The sequence below is a fragment of the Mytilus californianus genome, unplaced genomic scaffold (genome assembly GCF_021869535.1).
Source record: "Mytilus californianus isolate M0D057914Y unplaced genomic scaffold, xbMytCali1.0.p SCAF_1, whole genome shotgun sequence".
Lineage (NCBI taxonomy): Eukaryota > Metazoa > Mollusca > Bivalvia > Mytilida > Mytilidae > Mytilus > Mytilus californianus.
The window spans coordinates 7,448,804-7,471,897 of NW_026262581.1; the positions used below are offsets into that span (position 1 = coordinate 7,448,804).

At 31.4% G+C, this 23,094-nt stretch overlaps 1 protein-coding gene and 1 long non-coding RNA gene across 2 annotated transcripts in view; both read right to left on the reverse strand.

Moving 5' to 3' along the window:
• Positions 1 to 2,079: 2,079 nt before the first annotated feature.
• Positions 2,080 to 10,341, reverse strand: LOC127699082 (uncharacterized). Its single transcript, XR_007981066.1, has 4 exons — positions 10,142 to 10,341; positions 8,843 to 8,902; positions 7,520 to 7,733; positions 2,080 to 2,367 (listed from the first exon to the last, which is right to left on the reverse strand). It is a non-coding gene; the product is annotated as an uncharacterized LOC127699082 (long non-coding RNA).
• Positions 10,342 to 16,889: 6,548 nt separating this feature from the next.
• LOC127698646 (VWFA and cache domain-containing protein 1-like) overlaps positions 16,890 to 23,094 on the reverse strand; it is a 53,416-nt gene continuing 47,211 nt past the window's right edge. Inside the window, exon 29 of the mRNA XM_052202221.1 lies at positions 16,890 to 22,354. Coding sequence (XP_052058181.1) covers positions 21,951 to 22,354 — 404 coding nt within the window. The 3' untranslated portion in view covers positions 16,890 to 21,950. The remainder of the gene's footprint in view (positions 22,355 to 23,094) is intronic.

Genomic DNA, 23,094 nt, shown 5'->3' on the forward strand with positions numbered 1-23,094 from the left:
TGTTTGACCTGGGAGGGGATCGTGCCCACGATCTCCCGCAGTAGAGGACAGCCCGCCATCAATATGTTATGGTTTTATCTAATGAAATGACATACCGCTGATAGATTGTTTGTGAGCCTATCTAGTTTTTTTTATCTTAAAAGAAAAATCAAAATATTCGTCCGAACTTTACTCTAAAGTTCTGAAAATTGGCTTAACATGTTTAGAGAATGTGGTGTTAGTGGCAGAACTTTAATAATATTGTTTGATAGTCGTGACGATTTAGAGCTTTGCATATAGTGTATAAATCTGTTTATTGTGAATATCGATCGATTGATCGATTGTTGGTGTTTAACACCGCTGTAAGCACTATTGGCTATATCGTGGCGGCCAGTTTTTTTTGGCGGAGGAAGCCGGGGTGCTCGGAGTAAACCACTGTTCTTCTGCAGGAAAACTGGCAATCCTAGTCAATTAAGATTTGAATCGAACACCACTCCAACGTTCGGGGTTTGAACTGACAACCTCAGTGTAGACAGGTTATTGATACAGTATACTACTTAGACTATATTTCCTCCGAGTCCCCCTTTCATTGTGAAAAGACTTGCTGCTCTCCCGATTTCTTTTGGTTATATGTGTTGTTGTGTCACTGTGGTATATTTGTTCACATACTAAAGTTATTAACGTATATCATTTCGACTCTTTATTATTTGATATAAAAATAAGAAGATGTGGTAAGATTGCCAATGAGACAACTCTCCACCAGAGACAAAATTACGTAGAAGGTTAGCAAGTTCTTTCGGGTTTCATCATCTTATCGATATTGAACTCCAGACCGAACAACCAGTCTATGACAAAAAGTGACTAAATTGTATGTACATACATTATATATATAATTACATATAATGTAGGAAGTTGTATTACTTACATAATATATAGTTAAGTCAAATCTTATAACATATATTTGACAGGTAAAACAAATTTATATTAAATAATATATCCAAATTTTATCTTCAATCATCAGTTGTCAAGTGGAAAAATTAGTGGGTGTTAAAGTAGGAGATTTTGTTTTAGTTATTTTGAAAACTGGAATTGATTTCAACTTGCCGAACCTCGTAAATTAAAACTAAATTATGAAAATACTTTATTTTTACTAATTTACTAACAACTTTTAAATAAACTTCATAAATATCTTACCTTTTTCATAAAGAATGCAAATCTGTTTTGGAAATGATCATTGAAATAGAACGGCAAACTCTAACGAAAGGATAGAGAGGAGTCCATGTCAATATTGACCAAGTTGTATTGTTAATGTATAAATTATACAAACAAAGAATGAAAAGCGTCTTTAATTGCCATGCCTGGTATAGAGAGATTTTTGTGGAACATCAAACAAGTCAAACAAACACAGATATATTGAACCATAGATATCAATTCATATTGTCTTCGTTTTAAAAGGTTAAATGTTTATTAATTAAATTGAAAGTAATATGTAAACTGAGTATGTTTATATTGAAACATTATTATGAAACATTATAGAACAATATAAGCATTGTAAAAGTTCTATATGTTTATTTGGGTTACCAGCAAAAATACATTAAAGCCACATGGTTTAAACAGAATACAAAAGAAAAGTTAATATATCTAGTTACAAGAATGCAGAATTTGTTCCAATAAAATACAGTTGTTGTTAACACTGCTAAAATAAATTTAATACAGTGATTTCTCATTAATGGTAAATGATGGCGAAAAAAACGAATGTAACAGAACTATGAACGTCTTTTTCTGAATGATTGCATTGATAGATTCTCACGAAAAGGATTTTGAATCAGAATAACATTTAAAAGGTGTAAATATACACACAAAAAACTAAAGGTCTCTTGTTCTTTCGATGTACTTCATCTAGCACAACACTCATATTGATATAAATTAGTATAAAAAGGTCATTACAGTTTGTTTTTACATCAAAATACTAAAATGTTATACAATGTTCAAATTATTGAATGTGTCTGCATGCATTTATCTATGAATCTACATCTTTTCAGGACTATTAAATGGTTTGGCTCATGATCGATGTTCACTTCTTCGATCCGGTTAAAAAAATTTAACTTCGGTGAGTAGAGCCCTTTCATGTTTCTCTTTTCTTTTTGTTTTGTTTGACCACTATACTGGGTTCATTCGACCAGTCCATCATCACTGAGTATTCATCTGAGTCATAGTCTTCTTTTGTTTTGTTCGGTGCTGGAGCCCTCTGTCTCATGTTAAGATATTTGACTTTACCTAGTAGATAGGCGATAGCGCTGATGCAGATCAGGACCAGGATTGATAGTATCACTATTATACCTATTACAACAGATGGCGTCGATGTAACAATAAGTGGTTCTGGGTTATCTGAAAACAAAAAAAAACTGGACAAGTAAAATTTAAGATAAATTAGCCAATGGCAGTAATGTACAGTGTTACGTTCTATACAGGTATTATGTTACATACAAATGACTGTGTCATTATTGATTCAGTTTCATAATATTATGTCATACGGTGGATACCATGCGTCCTTCGGGGTTAGTGATTTTAAAACAAACTATGTATACAAACAAGATAACCAAGATAGTTCACATATTTCATACCTATGAATGTTTTCTACGGGACCTCCTAAAGGTGCATCCTTTCATGAGGGTGCGGATGGTGGTCCTTCATTTCTGTATTCTTTAATTTTTAGGCATTTTTTCTTTATTCTTTATATGTTATGCCCATTATTCTTTATTCTTCATATTTTAGCGCCCCATTTTTCTCTATTTTTTACATTTTTTGGTCCATCCATTTTTCTCTATTCTTTATATTTTTGTAAACCCCCATCCAGACCCTCTTTCGTGGATACATTTTGCATGTGCAAGAATATGTCACATTTCCAAGCGAGATAACCCAATCTGTTTATATTGGACAGTAGATAATTAACGATAACTCTTAGCTCCTTCCAATAGATGTCGTTGCATTTACTAATCTTGTTAAATACAACAGAGACATGTCTCCGATAAAAATTAATTAGCGTCTTCACGGGAGTTATAAATTACGATACTTAAGTTAGTGGTCTTTAAAAGGACTATAATATTGAGATCAAAACCTCGTCGAGATTATAAATCAATGTAAGAAGGGGAAATTATTTTGAAAAATTAGGGAAAAAATCCATAATTTTTGTTAATTGATCTTGAATGACACTTTTTAACAAACAGTCATTAAACGTATCTCATGAGTTTTGATGTTCAAATATCTTTAAAAATACCATCTAGGAGGTTATATGACATCCTTGTTACCAAGAAATTTAATATTTTCATTTGTCCTTATGCAACAGAGCTGACGACGAAATTGGTACCGAACCGTAGCTTGTTGCAATTTAATCACCATTAGTAATGAAATAATTATATGGCATGATATCAGCTGTATTTTTTATAAACATTTTAACATCAGCAAACATAAGTTTGTCCAGCTTTCTAACAATAGGCTATATGCATTCATTCATTTCAGTACAATCATTCATTTATGCCTTGGACAAATAAGTTTGCTTTAAAATGATGCTATATATGTCTTTGAAGAAATAACTTACAAGCTAGATGTTTTTCATTTTTTAAATGTTTTATGTAAAAACGGCTAAACATATCTCAACCATCTTTCGTAAGTAAGGTGTAAGCAGACAAAAAGGTTCAATAAATCAAATTTAGACAATTGGTGAAAATTAAAGATATAAATTCTAAGACTAAATAATTGAAGAATAAGTCATTCAACAGTTAAAATATATTTTTATTGAAATTGATAAGTAGAGCTCTCTCTCTGATTGATAAGTGAAGATTTATCAATTGTGATAACTAAAGACATCATCATGAAGCGAGCTAGGTCGCAAGCGCTTTTATAGTGGGTCTCCCTTTTTATGTGTGCTTAGGAGTAATTCTTATTTGAAAGTTTTCTTTCATATTTCAACTTATTTTCACCCATCTAAAATTTTCTAACTGCTATCAGTGCGATTTAATACTAACAGTATTTATATCTGATGTCCCTCTGTCCTTATTTTCAACAGTACAAGAAAGGTATAAAATTTGCCTGAATTAAGTCACGGATAAAAATTCACAGGACAATAAGGGACGACATCAAAAGTTCAATGTAGGATAAACAAACTTAATTCACGTAGTTTTTTCACTGACTCCCCCCACCCCCCTCTTAACTTAATTTGGGAAAAATTGATTGATCAATACAGATATATGTAAAATCGATGTCAAATAAACAAAACTTGCAGCAATTTTTACCCCCACCCCCACCCCCAGACTATTTGAATTAAGTTTTTATCCTACATTGATCTTTTGATGTCGTCCCTAAATCAAAGCTCATTTATGCGATTCATAGTTTGTCTTTGATAAATAAATCGCCTTTAAAAAAAAACAATTTACATTGTTCATGAACAACTGATTATAAAAACTTGGGAAACATTTTTCTTGTTTGAGATTTTTTCCACACAGCAAGAAAGATCGAAAATTTAAATTAAAAAAAGTCAGGGACACAAATTCGTCGGACAAAACTAAATTAATAAATATAAGTTAGTTTTTATGAGTCGTGGCATATGCACCAGAACAAAGGTGTTTTGAAATACAAGGAACACCCAACATATCAACGAAGAAGGCCTCTTTTGCAGTGCATAAGATTAAAACTTGTCACCAGGTCTTCAGCAATCGGCTTTTTAATATCCATCTACAATGACAACACATTCATCATTGTAACAGAAACCAACATTCAATGTGTTGTAAGCGTTACATTTTTTCACACAAGAACATTTTGAACAGTGTATTTCTAAAATGCCCGAGAGACAACTTACATGTGTTTTGTATTGCACCATTAAGTAATTAAAAAAACATATTATTATATAGAAAATTACAAAATAAAAGAAGAAATAAAAAAATAAAAGCAGCAAATTAAACTATATATACATAGATAACACTAATCAATTTACTTTCATGGTCAAACTAAAGAGCGAGGAACACGATTCCCTAAAAAAGAGTGATTTGAAATATTTTTTGCATTAGTTTTCGAGTTATCAAATTTGTTTTAATAGTTCCACCACATTGATGTGATGTCATTACAGAATGATACTTCCACAACAAACCGTGCATACATTCATTACATGTACATATGTCACCAATTAACACAAGTTGTATTGTATCAGATTCAATTTAATAAAACAAACAGTGGCATCCTGTTGAGCATATATAAGACATCGTAATTGGAGATAGGAAAGACAATCAAGCGACAGGGTGCCTGCTGATGATAAAATTCATTTGACAATATATCAATTTCGAACTTTTTTAATATACCACCTTTTCATTTTCTTTAAATATTATCGAAATACAATTGATGGAAAAATGTTTTACGGGTGAAAAAAAAATTATTAAACAGCGAATCATTTATTATTATTTAAATGTAAATGTATACTTTATCATTTATCATTAAATACGTTTCACCAAATATAAATAAAAAATATCTTTATAGTCTCTATTATATAAAATTATACGAACTGTGAACTATCATGAACAAGAACCCTTATAGTAAAACTATTATGTCCTTGAACAGATGAGCTATCCCGACGAATACAATTTAATATAATTAAATATAATTTTATTTTGTATTCAATATTTATCGTTTCTATTTAAACAATAAAAAATAGCCACAGTGAACACTTTGAATTTGAACTTATTATGTATTATTTCATTTATTTAAGAATAACCGGAATTTAGTTTACATGTATAACAGTATGATCTTGTAATGTACGTTGTTTTCGTATATTACATTTGTGTTGGTTATTTTTTTCAAAGACAACTTTTCAAAACGCCGGAGACCTAAGAATTTCTTAATTTAAACTGACTTTTCTGATATCAAAATATAGCTTATTGACAGGAGTATTCAACAGTATGTGTTAATAGTATTTCCTCCGCATATTAAGTGTGCTTCAATTATTTTAGTTACTGCTGTCTCGTTTCTTTTGAGGTCATTCATCGATATTTACTGATGTGAGTAAGGGAATTTAGATAATGAATTTTCAAAAAATCGGAGACCTAACAATGAGATAAGATAAATAGGATTTTTTAATACCACCAGAAAGGTAAATCTATCATGAATTCGGTCGTATGTGTTAATAAGAATTCAGATGATTAATAAAAATAATATGAAGAATTAATGAAGAGTACCTATTTATTTTCCCATTACTTTCTATGTTAATCGAACATCATTAAAAACATTGCACCCCGGGTGTCGCTGATAAGGGTAATCGGCCATTAGTGTCCTTCATTCTTGGGTATGGAGAATCACGAGAATTTATTCGGACTGGTTAAGAAGATGTTTCGAGTGGGAGATGCAAACTGACGAATGGACAGACGTTAGGATAGATCCATGTACATACGTATAGAAAACCCCATTTCCAGTGATTTTTAAATCAAGAAAATCATTAATCCAAAGCGATATTAACTAATGTTACGGTGTAAAAAATCTTTGAAAGTATTTTAGGGTTAGTTGGTCTCCGTTGACAGTTACTATTTCTCTACTCTGTGAACAACACTACTGTATAATCAAACAGATTATTTCCTATATAACAACATGGTCTTTCGATAAACTATATTTTTATAGCACTTATAATAATTCCTTCATGTAACAAAACGCTTATTGGACATGCGATTGAAATGATTAATGCGATTGGTCTAGATATCTATTAGAAGATAAAATATGCCGATAATTGATTGATATTCTATTGGGGACTAACTGTGCCATTCTTATTGCTGATTTGTTCCTGGCAGGTTATGGCTTAACATCTTAAAGACACAGCAAAACAACACATTATAGATATTTTCTTTATATCAATGGAACTAAAGCGTGACTCAGTAAGATCTATAACGAGCACCTGTAACGATAGATTTTTCTACCATTTTACATGTACAGATTAAAATTTAAATGTTTTAATACTTAGCTCCAAAAATTGAAGTTGAAGACAGTTGTGAATTAGATATACAAATTTTATATGTTTCTACAAATTTTGCTTCGAAGGGCTTTCGGAACAAACGTAGTTTTACTTCCTATATAATTTTTGGTTTTGAATAAGAATGTCCTGTTTTCCTATCGTAGAAAATTATTTAAATTCAAAATGCGGTTTTGGGCCATATTTTAAACAGTTACACTACAGACTTTACAAATTTGTTACATATTCAGAAATACGATGTGATGTTGTTTCAGTCTTAAAGTATACATACAGCTGTAACACTGCGTAAAGATAAACTACTTTTTGAAAGAAAAAACTTAGCCGCACCTTCTAACTTACAAATCTTCTCGACTCTGGCCGATTTGGAACTTATCATGCATGTACTATATAAACTTTTTATTATAAACAACTGTGTATTGCTGAATAGGTCATGTTGACCTTTAAATGTTTTTTTTTTTTTGGTTTTTTTTTGTGTTATTAGCTTGCTGTCTCATTAGCTTATAACCCACATTCATTTTTCATTGAAATAACACATACTGTAGAAAACTCTCGAGTCCGGTGTTGTTTTTATATTGGAGCAGTCACACTTTTCTGTTGTTAAACGAACGTTTTCTGCTGGAAAGGCCCCATCATCTCCACTGCCTTCTACGACATCATGGTTAACTATGTTGTAAGCTGGTAGAAGACCTTCTGACTCGATACTTTTGTCATCTAATGTTAGTGAGCAATATACTGATGAACAGAACAATACCTTCAATAAAACGGACAAGCTTTATTACGTGTAGGACAAATGGATGGATGCTTAATATACAGTGGATAGACTTCAAACCACATTCGGGACTAGAATATGTTAATTAGTACAAACATTTTCTCTTCGATACACTAGAACGACACATTATTGACGTTAAGTAGGATTGTATGTGGTAGCTAACAAGGTAACTTGTCACCATACCCGGGCACATTATTCCAACTCCGAGCAGACTAACATTTGCTCTTACTCCTGAATGATGCGTGCTTGGGGGAGAAGTCGCGAATGAAAGATATTAATCATTTAGTTTGTCTCGGCCAGTGACCGCATGTTATATTACAAGAAATGTGCACAGAAAGTAAACTAAAAGTAAAGTTATTATAAATTAATAATGCAACGGTCGTCTAAAGTCTCGGGCAGAATATATTTTGTATTCTCAAATGTCCTTGCTTCATTTTGCTGATAACATAGTAGTTGTATATAGACTTGTACTGAACCAATTAAAGCGCTACATGTATTTTCATACTGATACTTGCAAGTCGTATTTGTTTGATGTCTCTTGGTTTTGTTTCCTTTTATCGTTTCTTAAGGCTAGGATGTCACACAAACAAATATAAAAACAAGAAGATGTGGTATGATTGCTAATAAGACAACTATCCACCGAAGTCTATTTTTGATGTCAAACTTTCTTATCTTGACTACATTGTAAATATACATGTATATATTACATGAAATGAACTTTAAAAGTTATATAATGTCTAAACACTATCAACCATGATTCAACTAAATATCCTTCTTTTTAACAAATATTTCTGTATTTATTATAGGGCTTAGGTATATCAATCAGTATTTCTCTTTTTAAAGAATAAACGTGTTCATGTCTGAACCCTTTTCCGGCTGATTAGATAAATTTATATGCAACAAGCTAATGGTAATATATATATATTTATAGAAATGCCGAAACGCAAAGGGCTTCTTTACTTTACTAAATTTTTTAAGATTCAAAAACACCTTTTTATCATAGAATATACAAATATCGTACAATATACAATATATAGCCTATAGATGGTAATTTTGTTTAGAATAAATTAGAAAATCGCATTAAAACTCACGTATTGCAGTAGGATAAAAATAAGTTTGTGTTGACTCATCTAAAACTTGAAAAAGTCACCCTGAAATTAACAATGTTTTTTGTATTTATATTAGCTGTAAAAGCAAACCACAACATAATTTTACACATGTAACACAACTAAACATAAATTGAAATACTACATTACAACTTATTATGTGTAATTGTCACGAAGCTAGAACACCTGTCTCTATTGTTGGAGACTGCTTTGTTAACCTCTTAATGTCTTTGTTTATTTTTGTCGTTTTGTTGCTGCCCATAACACCTTATATTCATCCTATTTTATATCAATCATGCTTGAAATCGGACTGTGTCTTTATTATACTGTGCAGACTATCAATTATAGCAGTGATAATGTGTTGTTGGTGGCAGCTCTTTGCTGATCCATGTTAAATTAATTCAACTATTTAAACTCGAGGCGATTTAAACCTTGATATATTGTTAAGACACTGTCAGTAGTTGCATGAAGCCTGTTTATGGACCTAATAGATTACTTTTGTTTTTGTGTTTTTTGGTCACTATATCATGGACGTTTATTCCTTATATTTGCATTGTTCTGTATGCTACTGCGTGTTGTTAGGTTGTGGTATGCGATTAACGCAAAAGAGTATCATTTGATGCACGTGCCCTAGACAGATTCGGCGGGCTACTAGAAAGATCAGGCGGTGTCATAGAAGGATCAGACGGCTGGCGTGCGTACCCGCTAAATTGAATGAACAAATAAACAGAATTGCAACAGTTTCGTTAAGAATCAACATACTGTAAAAATTACTTTGCCTCATTTATTCTCATTGACCGAAATTGAACACCTTTTGTAAGGGCAGAACTTACATAATAAAACTTAAAATACTCTATACCACCTTTGATATATCCTCAATAATTCTGTTTCCAAAAACAGTATTTGAAAATTAAGAAACACATATACCTTTGAACCTTATATCTCAAATATAATTAGATAAGGCAATATCCCTACCCCATAAAATCCCTGGTATCTAACCCTAGCATCCTTTGTCTTCCACACAATACATAGTTGTATAGAATGCTGACAATGTAATTACTACAGTGTAGAGGACAAATAATGTTCCTCGCTAAAACGAGTTTGTCTTAAAAAATACAAATATTATAATATTAGTTATTTATACATTCACAAAACTAATATATATTCCGGTGACATAAATTAGGTGCATTGGTTGTTTTCATACCTTATCAACTAAAACTCCTGAACGGAAATGCAAAATCTTAACATTAACATTGTGAATTTGAGAGAGAAATCGTGACTTACCTTTAAAGCCTATATATTCTCATCAAGACGAATCTTCCTCTCTCCTTCAAATGTCGTCTTTTAGGTAGAACTGATGCAAAGTCCAGTTATTTTGTGTCATTAAACACGACAAGGTGACAATTTTTAAGGAATGACTGATTTTATGAATTGACTAAAAAAAATGAGACATAAATCCAGGTAACAATATCAGTATGTAATAGCTGTCAAAAAACTGTCAAAACTGTCTCCCAGCAATCATTACATACTGGGACATGTAAAAGGTCAGATGTAATCATATCTAATGATGTACAAATCTGTTGATAAATTGTAGTATTAGGAACGGGTCAAAAAAATAAAAGTACATTAAAACATTTTGCATCTATATTGGATTATTTGTTTGCATATACAAAAGAGGGGATATTTGGAAATGTAACATTAAGATGGAACTGTTTTACTTTCATTAAGGTAAACGTGTTAATAAGTCAGACTTTATTAGAGATTAAGTCAATGCTGCATTCTAAAATTCATATATTTTGAATGCCACATTGGTGAAGTCTCGGGTGGATCATACATGCGTTTGTATGTGTCTGACATGTGACTGTTCCCACTCGCCTTATATTTACAGCCCCTCTGGTCATGTCATTACTCGGGATCTAAACATAATTCAACATGAACATCTCCGAAAGGTGATATCTCATGGTCCTAAGTTCAGAGAACCCCAACAAATCAATTGGAACTATAACTTCAAAGTAATTATGGATTCCATTGAGGACTACGCCAGAGCATGGGCTAAATGAGAAGAAGTTGAACTGGACACTTTGTCAGAATTGGGTCAAAACAATCAGGTCTCTGATAAAACGTCGAATTCATTAGTTGAAAAACTGAGTGAATGATCGACCAAAGTCAGTTTTCAGAGACAAAGAAGCTGTGAAATGTCTATCATATCTTCACGGTAAATATGTTGTTGTTCCTGCGGACAAAGCTACAATTAATATTGTCTGTTTATGTAAATCGTACTACTACGAGTGTCTTGTAAAAGAATTAGGAATAAATGAGCACTCAGGTAATCCCACATACAAAAACATATCATTTGACAAGGATTAGATTTTGCGAATCATATGTCCTTAATGGCTTCAATGAACATTACATTGAACAGCAAATCTGAGGACTTACCTTGTTTGTTTTGGATACCTAAGCTTCACAAAATTCCGTACAAACAACGGTACATTGACGGCTCATCTACATGTTCTACAAAGGAATTGTCCATTAGATTGACAAAAATTCTGTCCGCAGTGAAAGAGGGTCTTCAGAAATACTGTGAAACTGTTTACTCGCGTAGTGGTATTAACCATATGTGGATTCTAAAATACTCTAAAAAAAACTTCTGGATAATTTTGAATCTCGATCTTTCACTGAAATTAATTCGATCAAAACTTTAGATTTTTCAACCCTGTACACCACCATTTCCCATTTGAAATTAAAAAATCGTCTAAAAGAAATAATCCACAATGCTTTTCAATATAAAAATGGTAGCATACGCTATAAATTTATTACTTTGGGATACTATACGGCATATTTTGTTTATAGTGAACAAAGAGGTAAAACATGCTACACAGAGGAACAAGTGATCAGTATGCTGGAGTTTCTTATTGACAACATATTTGTTGAATCTGAGGTAGACTTTTCAACAAATTGTCGGCATTCCTATGGGAACGAACTGTGCGCCTATCCTTGCCGACCTTCTTATTTTCATATGAGTCGGAGTTCATTCAAACACTTGTCAAAAACAAGAAGATCAAAGAAGCCAGATCATTTAATTTCACATTCAGGTATATTGATGATGTTCTTTCCATTCACAATCCAAACTTTTCTGATTGGGTTCCATTAATATATCCTACGGAACTAGAAATTAAAGAAACAACAGACACGGCTTCCACCGCCTCGTTTTAAGACGTATACCTCGAATTTGACATAAGCGGTCATCTCAGTACCAGAATCCATGACAAACGAGACGATTTTAATTTTGAAATTATCAATTTCCCCCACCTTAGTAGCAATATACCAACTTCACCTGCATATGAGATATACATTCGGTATTCAAGAGCTTGCGGCTGCTACTCAGACTTTATAAAACGTCACCGGTGTCTGAACAGAAAGTTTATGAACCAGGGTTATGTCAAAGAACGTCTCGTCCTTTTTCTAAAAAAAAAGTTCATCGGAAGATACCAAGACCTTGTTGATAAATATTCCGTATCAACTTCACAGATAATACACGATGGTCTAGAAGTATAGAGTCTAGGTACTGATGTTGTTTATCATCTTGATTGCGTGTTGTAGTGTTCTTTTGTTTGTCTTTGTAAATTATTTACTTTACTGTTTAGTCCGTTTTTGGTGGTGTCCTCTTGGCGTGGCTCGGAACTTGTGCAACCAACCATTGTGTTATTGTGCTGCCGTCCTTTTTTGTGTTCTTGTCTTTCATTTTTGCTAATGTGCTTTGTCTGTATGCCATTTTGTTTTTCTTTGTTGTCATATTTGTTTGTTTTTATAGTGATTGAGATTATAACACAATGTTGACTGCTGTACCCCTATTTTTGACATTTTTACCTATTATGTCTGTTTGTTTTGTTCACATATTGTGGTCAATATAATGGAATTTTATGCGACTGTCATACAAGTGAGAGGTTTGGCTAGCTATAAAACCAGGTTTAATCCGCCATTTTCTACATAAGGAAATGCCTGTACCCAGGGACTATTAGTATAATAGTCCCAGCTGTACCAAGTCAGGAATATGACAGTTGTTTTCCATTCGTTTGATGTGTTTGAGCTTTTAATTTTGCCATTTTATAAGGGACTTTCCGTTTTGAATTTTCCTTGGGGTTCGGTATTTTTGTTATTAATTTTTTTTTGTGTAAAATATTATACATTTTAAATTTCTATTGGTGAGTCTTATATAGGCGAAAAGCGCGTCTGGAGGATTACATTATCAGGCTGGCATATTCAATGAGTTTGTGTCTTTACCTTGACCACCTGCAGAGAACTTTGCATTCGAGTGGTTAATATGCTAAGATATTATCGGGATCAACCGATTTCACACGCTCCATATATACGCCATTAAAATAACAAGTACCAGAGACATATAATACATATGTCTCTGTAAGTACGTAAATAGACGATGTAACGGATTTTTATTAAATTTTGCAAGCAAGTACACAGTGTGCAAATAGAGCATACGAAGCAGCATAATCAACGAATAACGAAATGATGACATATGGAACTTTTATTTTCATGGCACTAACAAATCAAAAACTAAGATTTCGTTGCATGCTACCGTCACGACGCCACGCTTACTTTTGCTTGGGACTATTACATGTATTGCTCCCCGATTTTATTTATCACACTACATACATGATTCAACTATTATATTCAACAAACGTGTTCAATAAAAATACCCATGCGATCGTTGATTTACCAACCTATTAACACTGATGGTGCTCTGCATCTAGGAAAAGACGATATTTTCTAACACGATTCTTAAACTAGTTTGATATGATACATTTCAGTTTTATTTTTTCCATTTATTCTGTATTAGACAATTTCATATTTTCTTGTCGATTTTACCAGAGACATATAATGTATTTTGTGTTTTATTTTACATAATGATAAACGTACTGTTCAGTCTTTTAAATTGTTGGCTTAACTTACAAATCTCTGTACAATTATCATCATATCATAACTTTTGCCATAAATAAATCTATTTATAAATTCTAGCCTGGAAAATGTCCAGAACCTGCACTTACTTCCATGCTTTCAGCTAAACCTATATTTGTAAGTTACTTATTTGTATGCGTGTTTCATTGTTGCAGTGTGTTTTATATTCGCCAAAAGGCTTAGTTTAGAACATGTCTATACGTTTCAGTTACCTAATCAAACTTACTTAAGATGACATGCTGGCTCTTCCTTCTTGTAAAAACAAGAGAGCTTACTCTTTAAAGTCCGTGGATTAGTTTAGTTTAAACATATTTTATTGTTCAAAAGGACAAATGGATTAAACACAAGTTGTTCAACTTAGTATCGTTTTCTCCGTAATCTGACATACTAGAATGATCCAGAATAACCTGATTGAAAACATTAAAATACAAGTGAATTGCTAGCACTGCAATCTGATGCACCCCAAACTGCATATTTATTTAGAGAAACATTTCTTTTTCAAGAGTCCAATATTCTGGTATGATTGGAGGGACAAATGAAAAAGTAATATTATTCTTAATTTTCATCTGTATAAAATTAAATGTGTTACTTTGAGAAAAAAATTCTATGTTTGGCAAAAGTGACTTTGAGTGTTGAACTATTGACCATAAAACCAAGAGGCTTCGACCCATTCCCTATATCTTCAATCTATATCAGGTGCATTCCAATCTAAGAAAAATTCATTTTTAGTAAGTGACCCTGACCTTTGACCTATTGACCCAAAAATGAACATGCTTCCTTTCCTTCCCTTCATTGTTCATCTGTAAAAGTCTGATTACAATCAACCAAGGGAAACACAGATTACCATACTGAAACAATTTTTCCAAATCTTTTCTTTTCTTTAGTTAGTGACCTTAACCTCTGCTGGATTGACCTAAAAATCAGAAGGTTGCTTCCCCTTCCCTTTATCTACCATCTGTATAAGTTTCAATACAATTATTCAAGGAAAACTCAAGTAAGCATCAAGAAACAATATTTTTCTAAGTCAAATCAAAGACATTAAACTTCCATTTGAAAATGAATGCAGCATTATGGAGTTAGCAAAGACAGAACAGTAAAGAACCAGAATAATTTGTCCAGAAAGAATGACTTGTCTTCCTGTTGGTAGTTACATGTACCTTGTGAGGTAGCAGGTTAAAAAGCTCCATATGTAAGACTAGGTACAAAGCAGTGTTCATGACCATATCACATTAACATATTATTATACTGAATTGAATGTAATATAAATTGCCTCAGCAATCATCATCTACAAATATTGTAAATAAAAAGATGTATACAATTTAATCAATCGAAATTTACAATTATTTTATATAAGTTTGCTTCCAGTAATTAAAAATAAATGAAGAATGTGTTCATGGAACACAGATGCCCCCGCTTATAAATATATGGCAAATTCTGCAATTTTTCAATTTATCAAGGGACATAATTCAAGAACGGTGATGTGACATAACCCAAATTCGACCTTGATCTGTGTTTGGTGGTAAAATGCATTGTGTATAAGTTTCATAACATTTGGTTGAGGCAAACTAAAGATAAAGTGAGGAAACAGCAAATTTAGCAATGTTTCCATTTATAAAGGGACATAACTCGAGAACGGTGAAAGTGATGCCAGCCAAATTCGAACTTGATCTGTGTTCGGTGGTAATATGCATTGTTTTTAAGTTGTTTCATTATATTTGGTTGAGGCAAACTAAATTTAAATGTAGCAATTTTTCCACTCATAAAGGGACAACACTGGAAACAGTGAAAATGACGCCACCCAAATTCAAACTTGATCTGCGTTTGGTGGGTTGAGGCAAACTAAAGTTAGAGAATGGAAACTAATTTTTTGAAATACAGACAAGGGTAAAACTTAATGCCCCCTTGGCGGCAGCAGGGTCATAAAAATAAGGATTTTAATTTTTGTTTTCTTCAGACCCTCCAACATCAATGGTATACATTAAAGGACATTTTCCCAGAAGGACATATTGAACGGCCTCCATTTGGCTGGTTTCCTCCCACTAGAGACTGATGATTTCAAGAACATTGACAAATTCAAAATCTGTCACTCTCCAAGTAATTTTTCTGTTAATGTAGGCAATCTATTAGCATAAGCTTGTACCTCAACAGTTATTTAGATCATATCTACTAGAATATGACAGAATATTTGAAGACCTTTGAAACTAGAGCCCATGCTTATTATTCTGTCTACTGTAACATGTTTCCAATATTTTTTCCTCCCAACTTGTTGTCCCCCTCATGATTTGATATCAAAAGTGATCCCCATCTCCTTATCAACTTTTAGGATAAGAAACAAGTCATCACTGTCTATCCCTCTTTGAGCTTTTCCAAACACCTTCATTCAGCATTTGATAGAGTTAACCCTATTTTCTGTAATGCTGTTGCATCATCCTCTTAAATATAATGTAAACAATATGTTACAGAATGACAGAAATTTTAGACACCTACAAAACATGTACATACTGTATGGGGTTTTTCTCATTGTTGAAGGTCGTACGGTGACCTTACATCCACATCATTTGAGCTCTAGTGGATTGTTTTCTCATAGGCAATCTTACCACATCTTATTTTTTTTATGCAAATATTTTCATTGACTCCATGTCTACCCCACTACTTCCTAAGCCTGAAACATGATAATTATAACAAGTAAACATGGACATCTTGCTTTATGCAAATATTTTTTTATATTCTTTAAGTTCACAGCAATCTTAAATTCTAAGTCTTGAACGTATTCAGAATGAACCTTTGTACCTAATATAATAGATGGTTAATAGCTTAAATGCTATATTTTCATAAAGTACAGTATCCATTTTCACAAAAAAAACTTGCAAGAAAAATTCCTCAGAAGTCAATTGAAATTTTGTATCAGTATAAGATTTTTGTGTTTTGGCATGTTGGATTATGACAACAAATAATGTAGTTCCATCTCCTTTGCTGTTTGTCACAGACAACAAAACACAGTTTATGAAGACAAATACTGTAGTTCGATCTCTCTGTTGTTGGTCAGACAATAAAACAAAGATGTTCTTGACATATTTTATTATAAAATTCCAATGACAATTCATTGTTAAGGATGACAATAGGTTATGTTTGTTCCACAAACTATTTTGAAAAAAAAATGAATTACTAACTTTGTAATGCTACAACCTGTATATGACTTTACTGTTTGACACAATAATATATTAACCAAAGTCCACTACCAGTAATGGACACCACTAACAATTAACTTTTCATAAACATGTGAATAAATATGCTTAGTGTAAAACTGACTCTTTGTTTTACAGAAATCAAAATGTAACAAAGGGAGATCACCTCCTTAACAATGACAAAAGGGAGATAACGTCTTACAATAACCGAGCATGATGGAAAAGTAAAACTTTCACCACTGTAGAACCTTCAACCTTGTCATACCTAATTAATTATCCTTTAAAACAATTAATAATTCAATGGAGTTAAACTTACTGTCAACATAAAAAACATTTCAGCCAAACTCATCAAATGATTTGAATTTTACATTTGAAACTTTGAAAGCATTTTGATCAAAGTCATGTAAATAATTCATTAACTGTCTTTGAGATAAACAACCTGTAGTCTTACAGGATACTTGTCCCCATTGAAATCCTACCACATCTTATTTTCAGATTGTGTATTCCAACACAAAATGCAAAATTATTTAAAATGTAAACTTTAAACTTAAAATCAACTAATATGACACCAAAAAACCTTGGTGCATTTTTCAACTAAATCAACTTAAAATGATACCTAAAACATGGCATAAACTTTCAGTTATGAGATATAAGTTTGGGCTGAATTTCCATTTTGAAGAATACTCTTGTACGTAAAATAGTAAAACAAAAACTAATAAATTCTTAACAAAAACCTTAAAGTATTTGCAAATCTTTAGATACTTAAATCACATATTGCTAATTAATATACATATAAAAAGTCATCTATTTACAATGAAAACATTGTTTTTAAAATGAACTCCATATTAAAAAAAGAGCCATTTCATTTCATTTTTTGCAATTGATTAGAAAAAAAAACAATAACCAACCATATTTTACACTGGAAGTATATTTCTGTAGGAAGACCTGGGGTAAATATATATTTTGATCTCATTTAGTTTATTCCATTTATGAAATTGATGAAGCAGGTACACCTGTGAGGTTAAGATTATCCTTACTATTTATTTATACTAAAGTTCATATGTATCTTTCATGCACAAAAAGTTATAAGTTCACATATCTACATAAGTGAGTGCACCCCAATCTCTATTATACTTAGTATAATAAAATAACACTAAATAGTATTGCCATCATGCTATTTAAAAAAAAAATTCAATTAAAGTGTTTATCTTTTTCCAGAATCTATTCAACAAAATATATTTTAATGCATTTTTCAAAATGTTCTAAATGCACATTTCATAAAATTTGTTCAAAGAAAATAAAAAGATCTGAATAAATTAAACAAGTAAAATCACACTCTTAGATTAATTTCATAAAAAATCAAGACAATATAACAAATTCAAATATAAATACTATTTCCATTAAATATCAACTTTAGTGAATTTTGGGGATATAGATTGATTGGGTGATTTTCATCCAATTGGAAGTATATTTTCTCCATTTTATTAAATGTACCTCTGTAGTATATTTAAACCCAAATATAACAATCTTTATAGATGTCATTGGTTTTTATTTAAATTTTGCACCTAAAAACTTTATGTTTCCAAATATTTTTACAGAAAAAGATATGATATATTGTGCTATCGATATCAGTTTTACACTATGTCCTTTCATTGTTATATTAAACTGTACAACATTCTGAAAATTAAAATCTGTTCTAATGGTATAATTATTTATATCGTTTAAAATTTAATGTTCTCAGAAAAAATAAGTATTTATTATCATGAATCATTTTTTACGCACTTTTAGATTCTTAACTGTATGATCAAAATTGTAAATTTGACTATTATTGGTTTAAGGTGATGCTAAAGACCACTTTAATATAAAGATACAACTCAATTTATGATTGCATTGATGCAAGGTATATTTCATATCACACAGCATGGTTTAAAATTTTACTAATCATATTCAAAGGAAAAATTGGATCTTTTAGCATTTGGGCATCTATATTCAGACATCTTTTTAAGAATAATAATAAAAATTAATTTGTCAAACAAAATTGTTTTGTCAACCTCTTATTTTCAACCTATCTCAATATTTATAATGCTGTTATATAAATAATGAATTTATGACTTATATACATATATACAACAACATTTAATGTTGACTAATTACAATGCATGAGTGGTAAAGTTCTAACAAAATAAACAAATAAACTAATAGTATGTATAAATTGTCTAAAATAAAGTGTCTAAGAACGACACATGGATGAATAGTATGTATATGTAAGAACAACACACGGATGAACAGTATGGAATATACATAGGATGACATATTATATCGAGGTAGTTAAAACAAAAACACATAACTGTATTGTTTGTACAAAGCTCTTACATATATATTATATATGTATTTCAATAAACATACCACACATATATTTCTATTAAGAAATATAAGTTACATCATAAACATTGATATTAAAACTGTGTTCATCAAATGTATGTATCACTCTGAAAATGTGTCATTATCTTTCAACATGTCCATCCCTTCAAACTATGTCTGTATAAATAAACTTATCTTACCTCCTATACTTTTCTAGGAGTATGATTGGTTAAAAGCAACTGCGTGGAGACTGTGTATATTCCATATTAGGTTAGTAGGCGGGGCTTGTTTCAATACACAGTTAGTAATGGTGTTACGTCCCTTTATAAAAATAACATGGTGTTGAGGAAAAATTTTAAAGGTTTCAACAGAAGAAGAAATTCATGATGATGAACCATTGAAATAAATTCATAAAACTCAGTTGTTATTGTTGGCATCTGTTTTTGTATAGACCAATTGAAGTAGGTTCTTAATACTAACGGCAATGAAGACTTGATCACTTTGATAGGCCACTAGTCTAAATACCACATGTTAAGATAGTCGGTAAGATAAATTCGTTACATAGTGTGCTAGTGACCTAATACGATATATATGGGGTCAGTAAATTCCATATGGGGATTCGAGCTTCGCTCTCACCCCATATGGAATTTACTGACCCCATATATATCGTATTAGGTCACTAGCACACTATGTAACTAATAATATGCCAAAGCATTTTTTCATATGTGCCCAAACATTTCCATTTTGTTCTGCAGTCAAGTGTATTTTAATCTGATCACAGTCATCTGCATTTCTTGTAAATAGACACTAAATCTTTTCAATGCGATTTATAAATACATGTATCATTTTTTTAATAAAACAAAAATTAAGTAATTAAAGTGTATGAAAAAAACTGCAGGCTTTTTTTTTAATTATTAAACCTAAACAGTGACTACTTCTTCAGGTATAGAGTGTTACATATATAACATGGCACAGTTTTAAAATACATTATTTCAATGTTATACTACATCATTCAGACAAATCTAAAAACTGAAAAAATATCAACCTTTGAAAGTTATATTCACAACTGATGCAAAAGTTCAAAGAAAGTGAACAAATATTTAAAAAAAATTGTAAATTACTTAATAGTTTCTCCTGTTTGGCATTTTAAAATAATTTGACAGCTTGGTGAAAAAAGATTACATCAATACCATGTAATTTCAGGATAACAACACAAATTCATATAATCCAGTGTAAAGTACGGATAAATTAAAATATTTCTGATATTTAACAGTAAAAACAGTGAAAAAAGCTCTATAAAAACATTCACTTATAAAAAATAATGGCACATCAAATTACACCTGCAGTAAAATTGGTTTTGCTAAAATAATGTAGAAACTGCTTAAAATATAAATTATCAGAAAATATTTTTTTTCTTTTTAAATTTAGCTTTGTGTACATTTTATCATAAAGTAAAATTATATATAGAGGTCTAATTCAATGCTTCAAAGTCATATTCTGTCGATTTGTTTAATACATTTAAAGCACAGATAGAATTTAATTGATTTAAACATATAGGTTTGTTTAATTTTCATCTGAAAAATAATCACGGTTTGAATTGTTTTTTGACTGTTCTATTTTTCTCTAATACAGGCACATCTTTTCAGTTAGAACAATGGTGTGCAATGTATTAACCTTTTAACAGGTCCTGATTGAATATCCTGTCATAAAAGTATTGTTAATTGAATGGCATCTATTTATGAATTTAAAGGATGCATCAAAACTTTCAAAATAAATAAATAAGTTATGTTTAGTTATCCCAAGTTAGATTCAAGAGTTATCTATTTCGTGACCATAGTCCTCTTCGTAGGTCTAGTGGTTGTTACCTAGAATGCTTTCACTTTTAAGGCATGAAAAATTGGATCACATAAATATCTGCCTGGTTCCAAATTTTTGTTGAAAACCCAGGTCTTTTATTTTTTCAAACAGCTTTTAGGAATACTATACTAATATTTCTGTCTTGTGAAATATTTTTAAAAATATCAAAAATAGCAAGCACCTGCACATCAATAAAAGAAACCTACTCTGTTGCACTATAGGCATTTAACATACATCCCTTCATAACATATGAAGTGAAAAAGCGTATAATAATCAATAAATAAAACTTATGCATGCATTCTTCTGAGATATATGCATGTACTGCATAAAGCAATAAGAAATGTAAACAGTTGCATATTTAAAGAGCTTGCCATAAAATATGTATATACAAGTCTTCAGCAGTATATGAACAAAGCAGGTCTATATAGCACTATATATATCTGTACATGTATAATAAATATTAAATCTTAGCCATCTTCCTGAGATCCAACTTCTTTATTCATCATGGAGTGGTCTGGTCATTAAAAATCACTTTAGCAATATATCCATTATATCTGAGAAGAGTTGTCTACCTTCACTGATAATGCTTTTTCAACTGGTCATGAATAACACAAACCAAGCACACTGAATTTCCTTCAAATTTATATCCATGACCAGAACTATCACTCCAGTTTGTTCAGAAGTACTCCATGTAAAATAATTGCCCTTTACGTCACATGTCAATGTGTGTCCACCATGTGAACTTGAACATTTGCTATTACACTGTTAACGTCTGGTAAGATTGTTTGTTGAGGTATGATAGTTTGTTCAGGTATTGGTTGGTAAAAGTTTGTAAGTTTTGTTTGTGGGGGAGTCGGACTTCGACTCCTCCTATTGGATGACGGAGGAGGAGGTAATGCATGAGATTTAGATATTGCATACGACACTGGTTTATATCTGTCTTTACTTATAAAAGGTTCAGAACACGGCAAACTAGCATGTTCACTGTCCTCGTGTGGTGTCATGGTACTATAACCATGATCACTGTCACCACCACCTGTAGGTCGACGGTATGATGTACTCATACGATACGGGGATACAGCTGCTGGATTTTCAAATGTCGCCAACAGAAAATTTGTGTGACCTACAAAATAAGTCAAAAGTTTTCACTGACAAAAATAAAATAATAAAAGAACAGAGTTCCAATGTCCCCCTTGCGTTTCACATATTTTGAAATTTTCCATGTAATCAATATTTCCAAGGGACATAACTCTTTTAAAAATAATTGATCAGCACCAATTTTCAAATTTGTCTGAGACATCATAACAATATGGCAAGAATTGTACACATGAGAGTGCTAACAACGCAATTTTCCATATAATCAATATTTCCAGGGGACATAACTCTTTTAAGAATAATTGATCGGTACTGATTCTCGAACACATCAAAGACATTGCTGATATAAACCTATGATATAAGTTTCATAAAACTCTGGCAAGAATTGTACACAAGACTAACAAGAGAGTGCTAAACAATGCAATTTTCCATACAATCAAAATTTCCATGTGGAAATAACTCTTTTAAAAATAATTGATCGAGTTAAAAGTGAACCACAAATATAAATGTTCAACAAAGTGCAAATTTTCTATAGGCTTGTATTCAGACTTTGGCAAAACTAAGAAATCAAATATCTATGAAAAATACAATTTTCCCTGATCCACGGTATTCCTCTATTTGCTGATACTTCTATCATTAATCAATCACTATTCTTTCACATTATTTGTGTGTAGTCAATTCAAAGGTTAAGGTCCCAAAGAAGTAAGTATACTTTATTCATTCCAAATATATACAAATCAACACCTTTAAACAATCCATTTCTCTTCA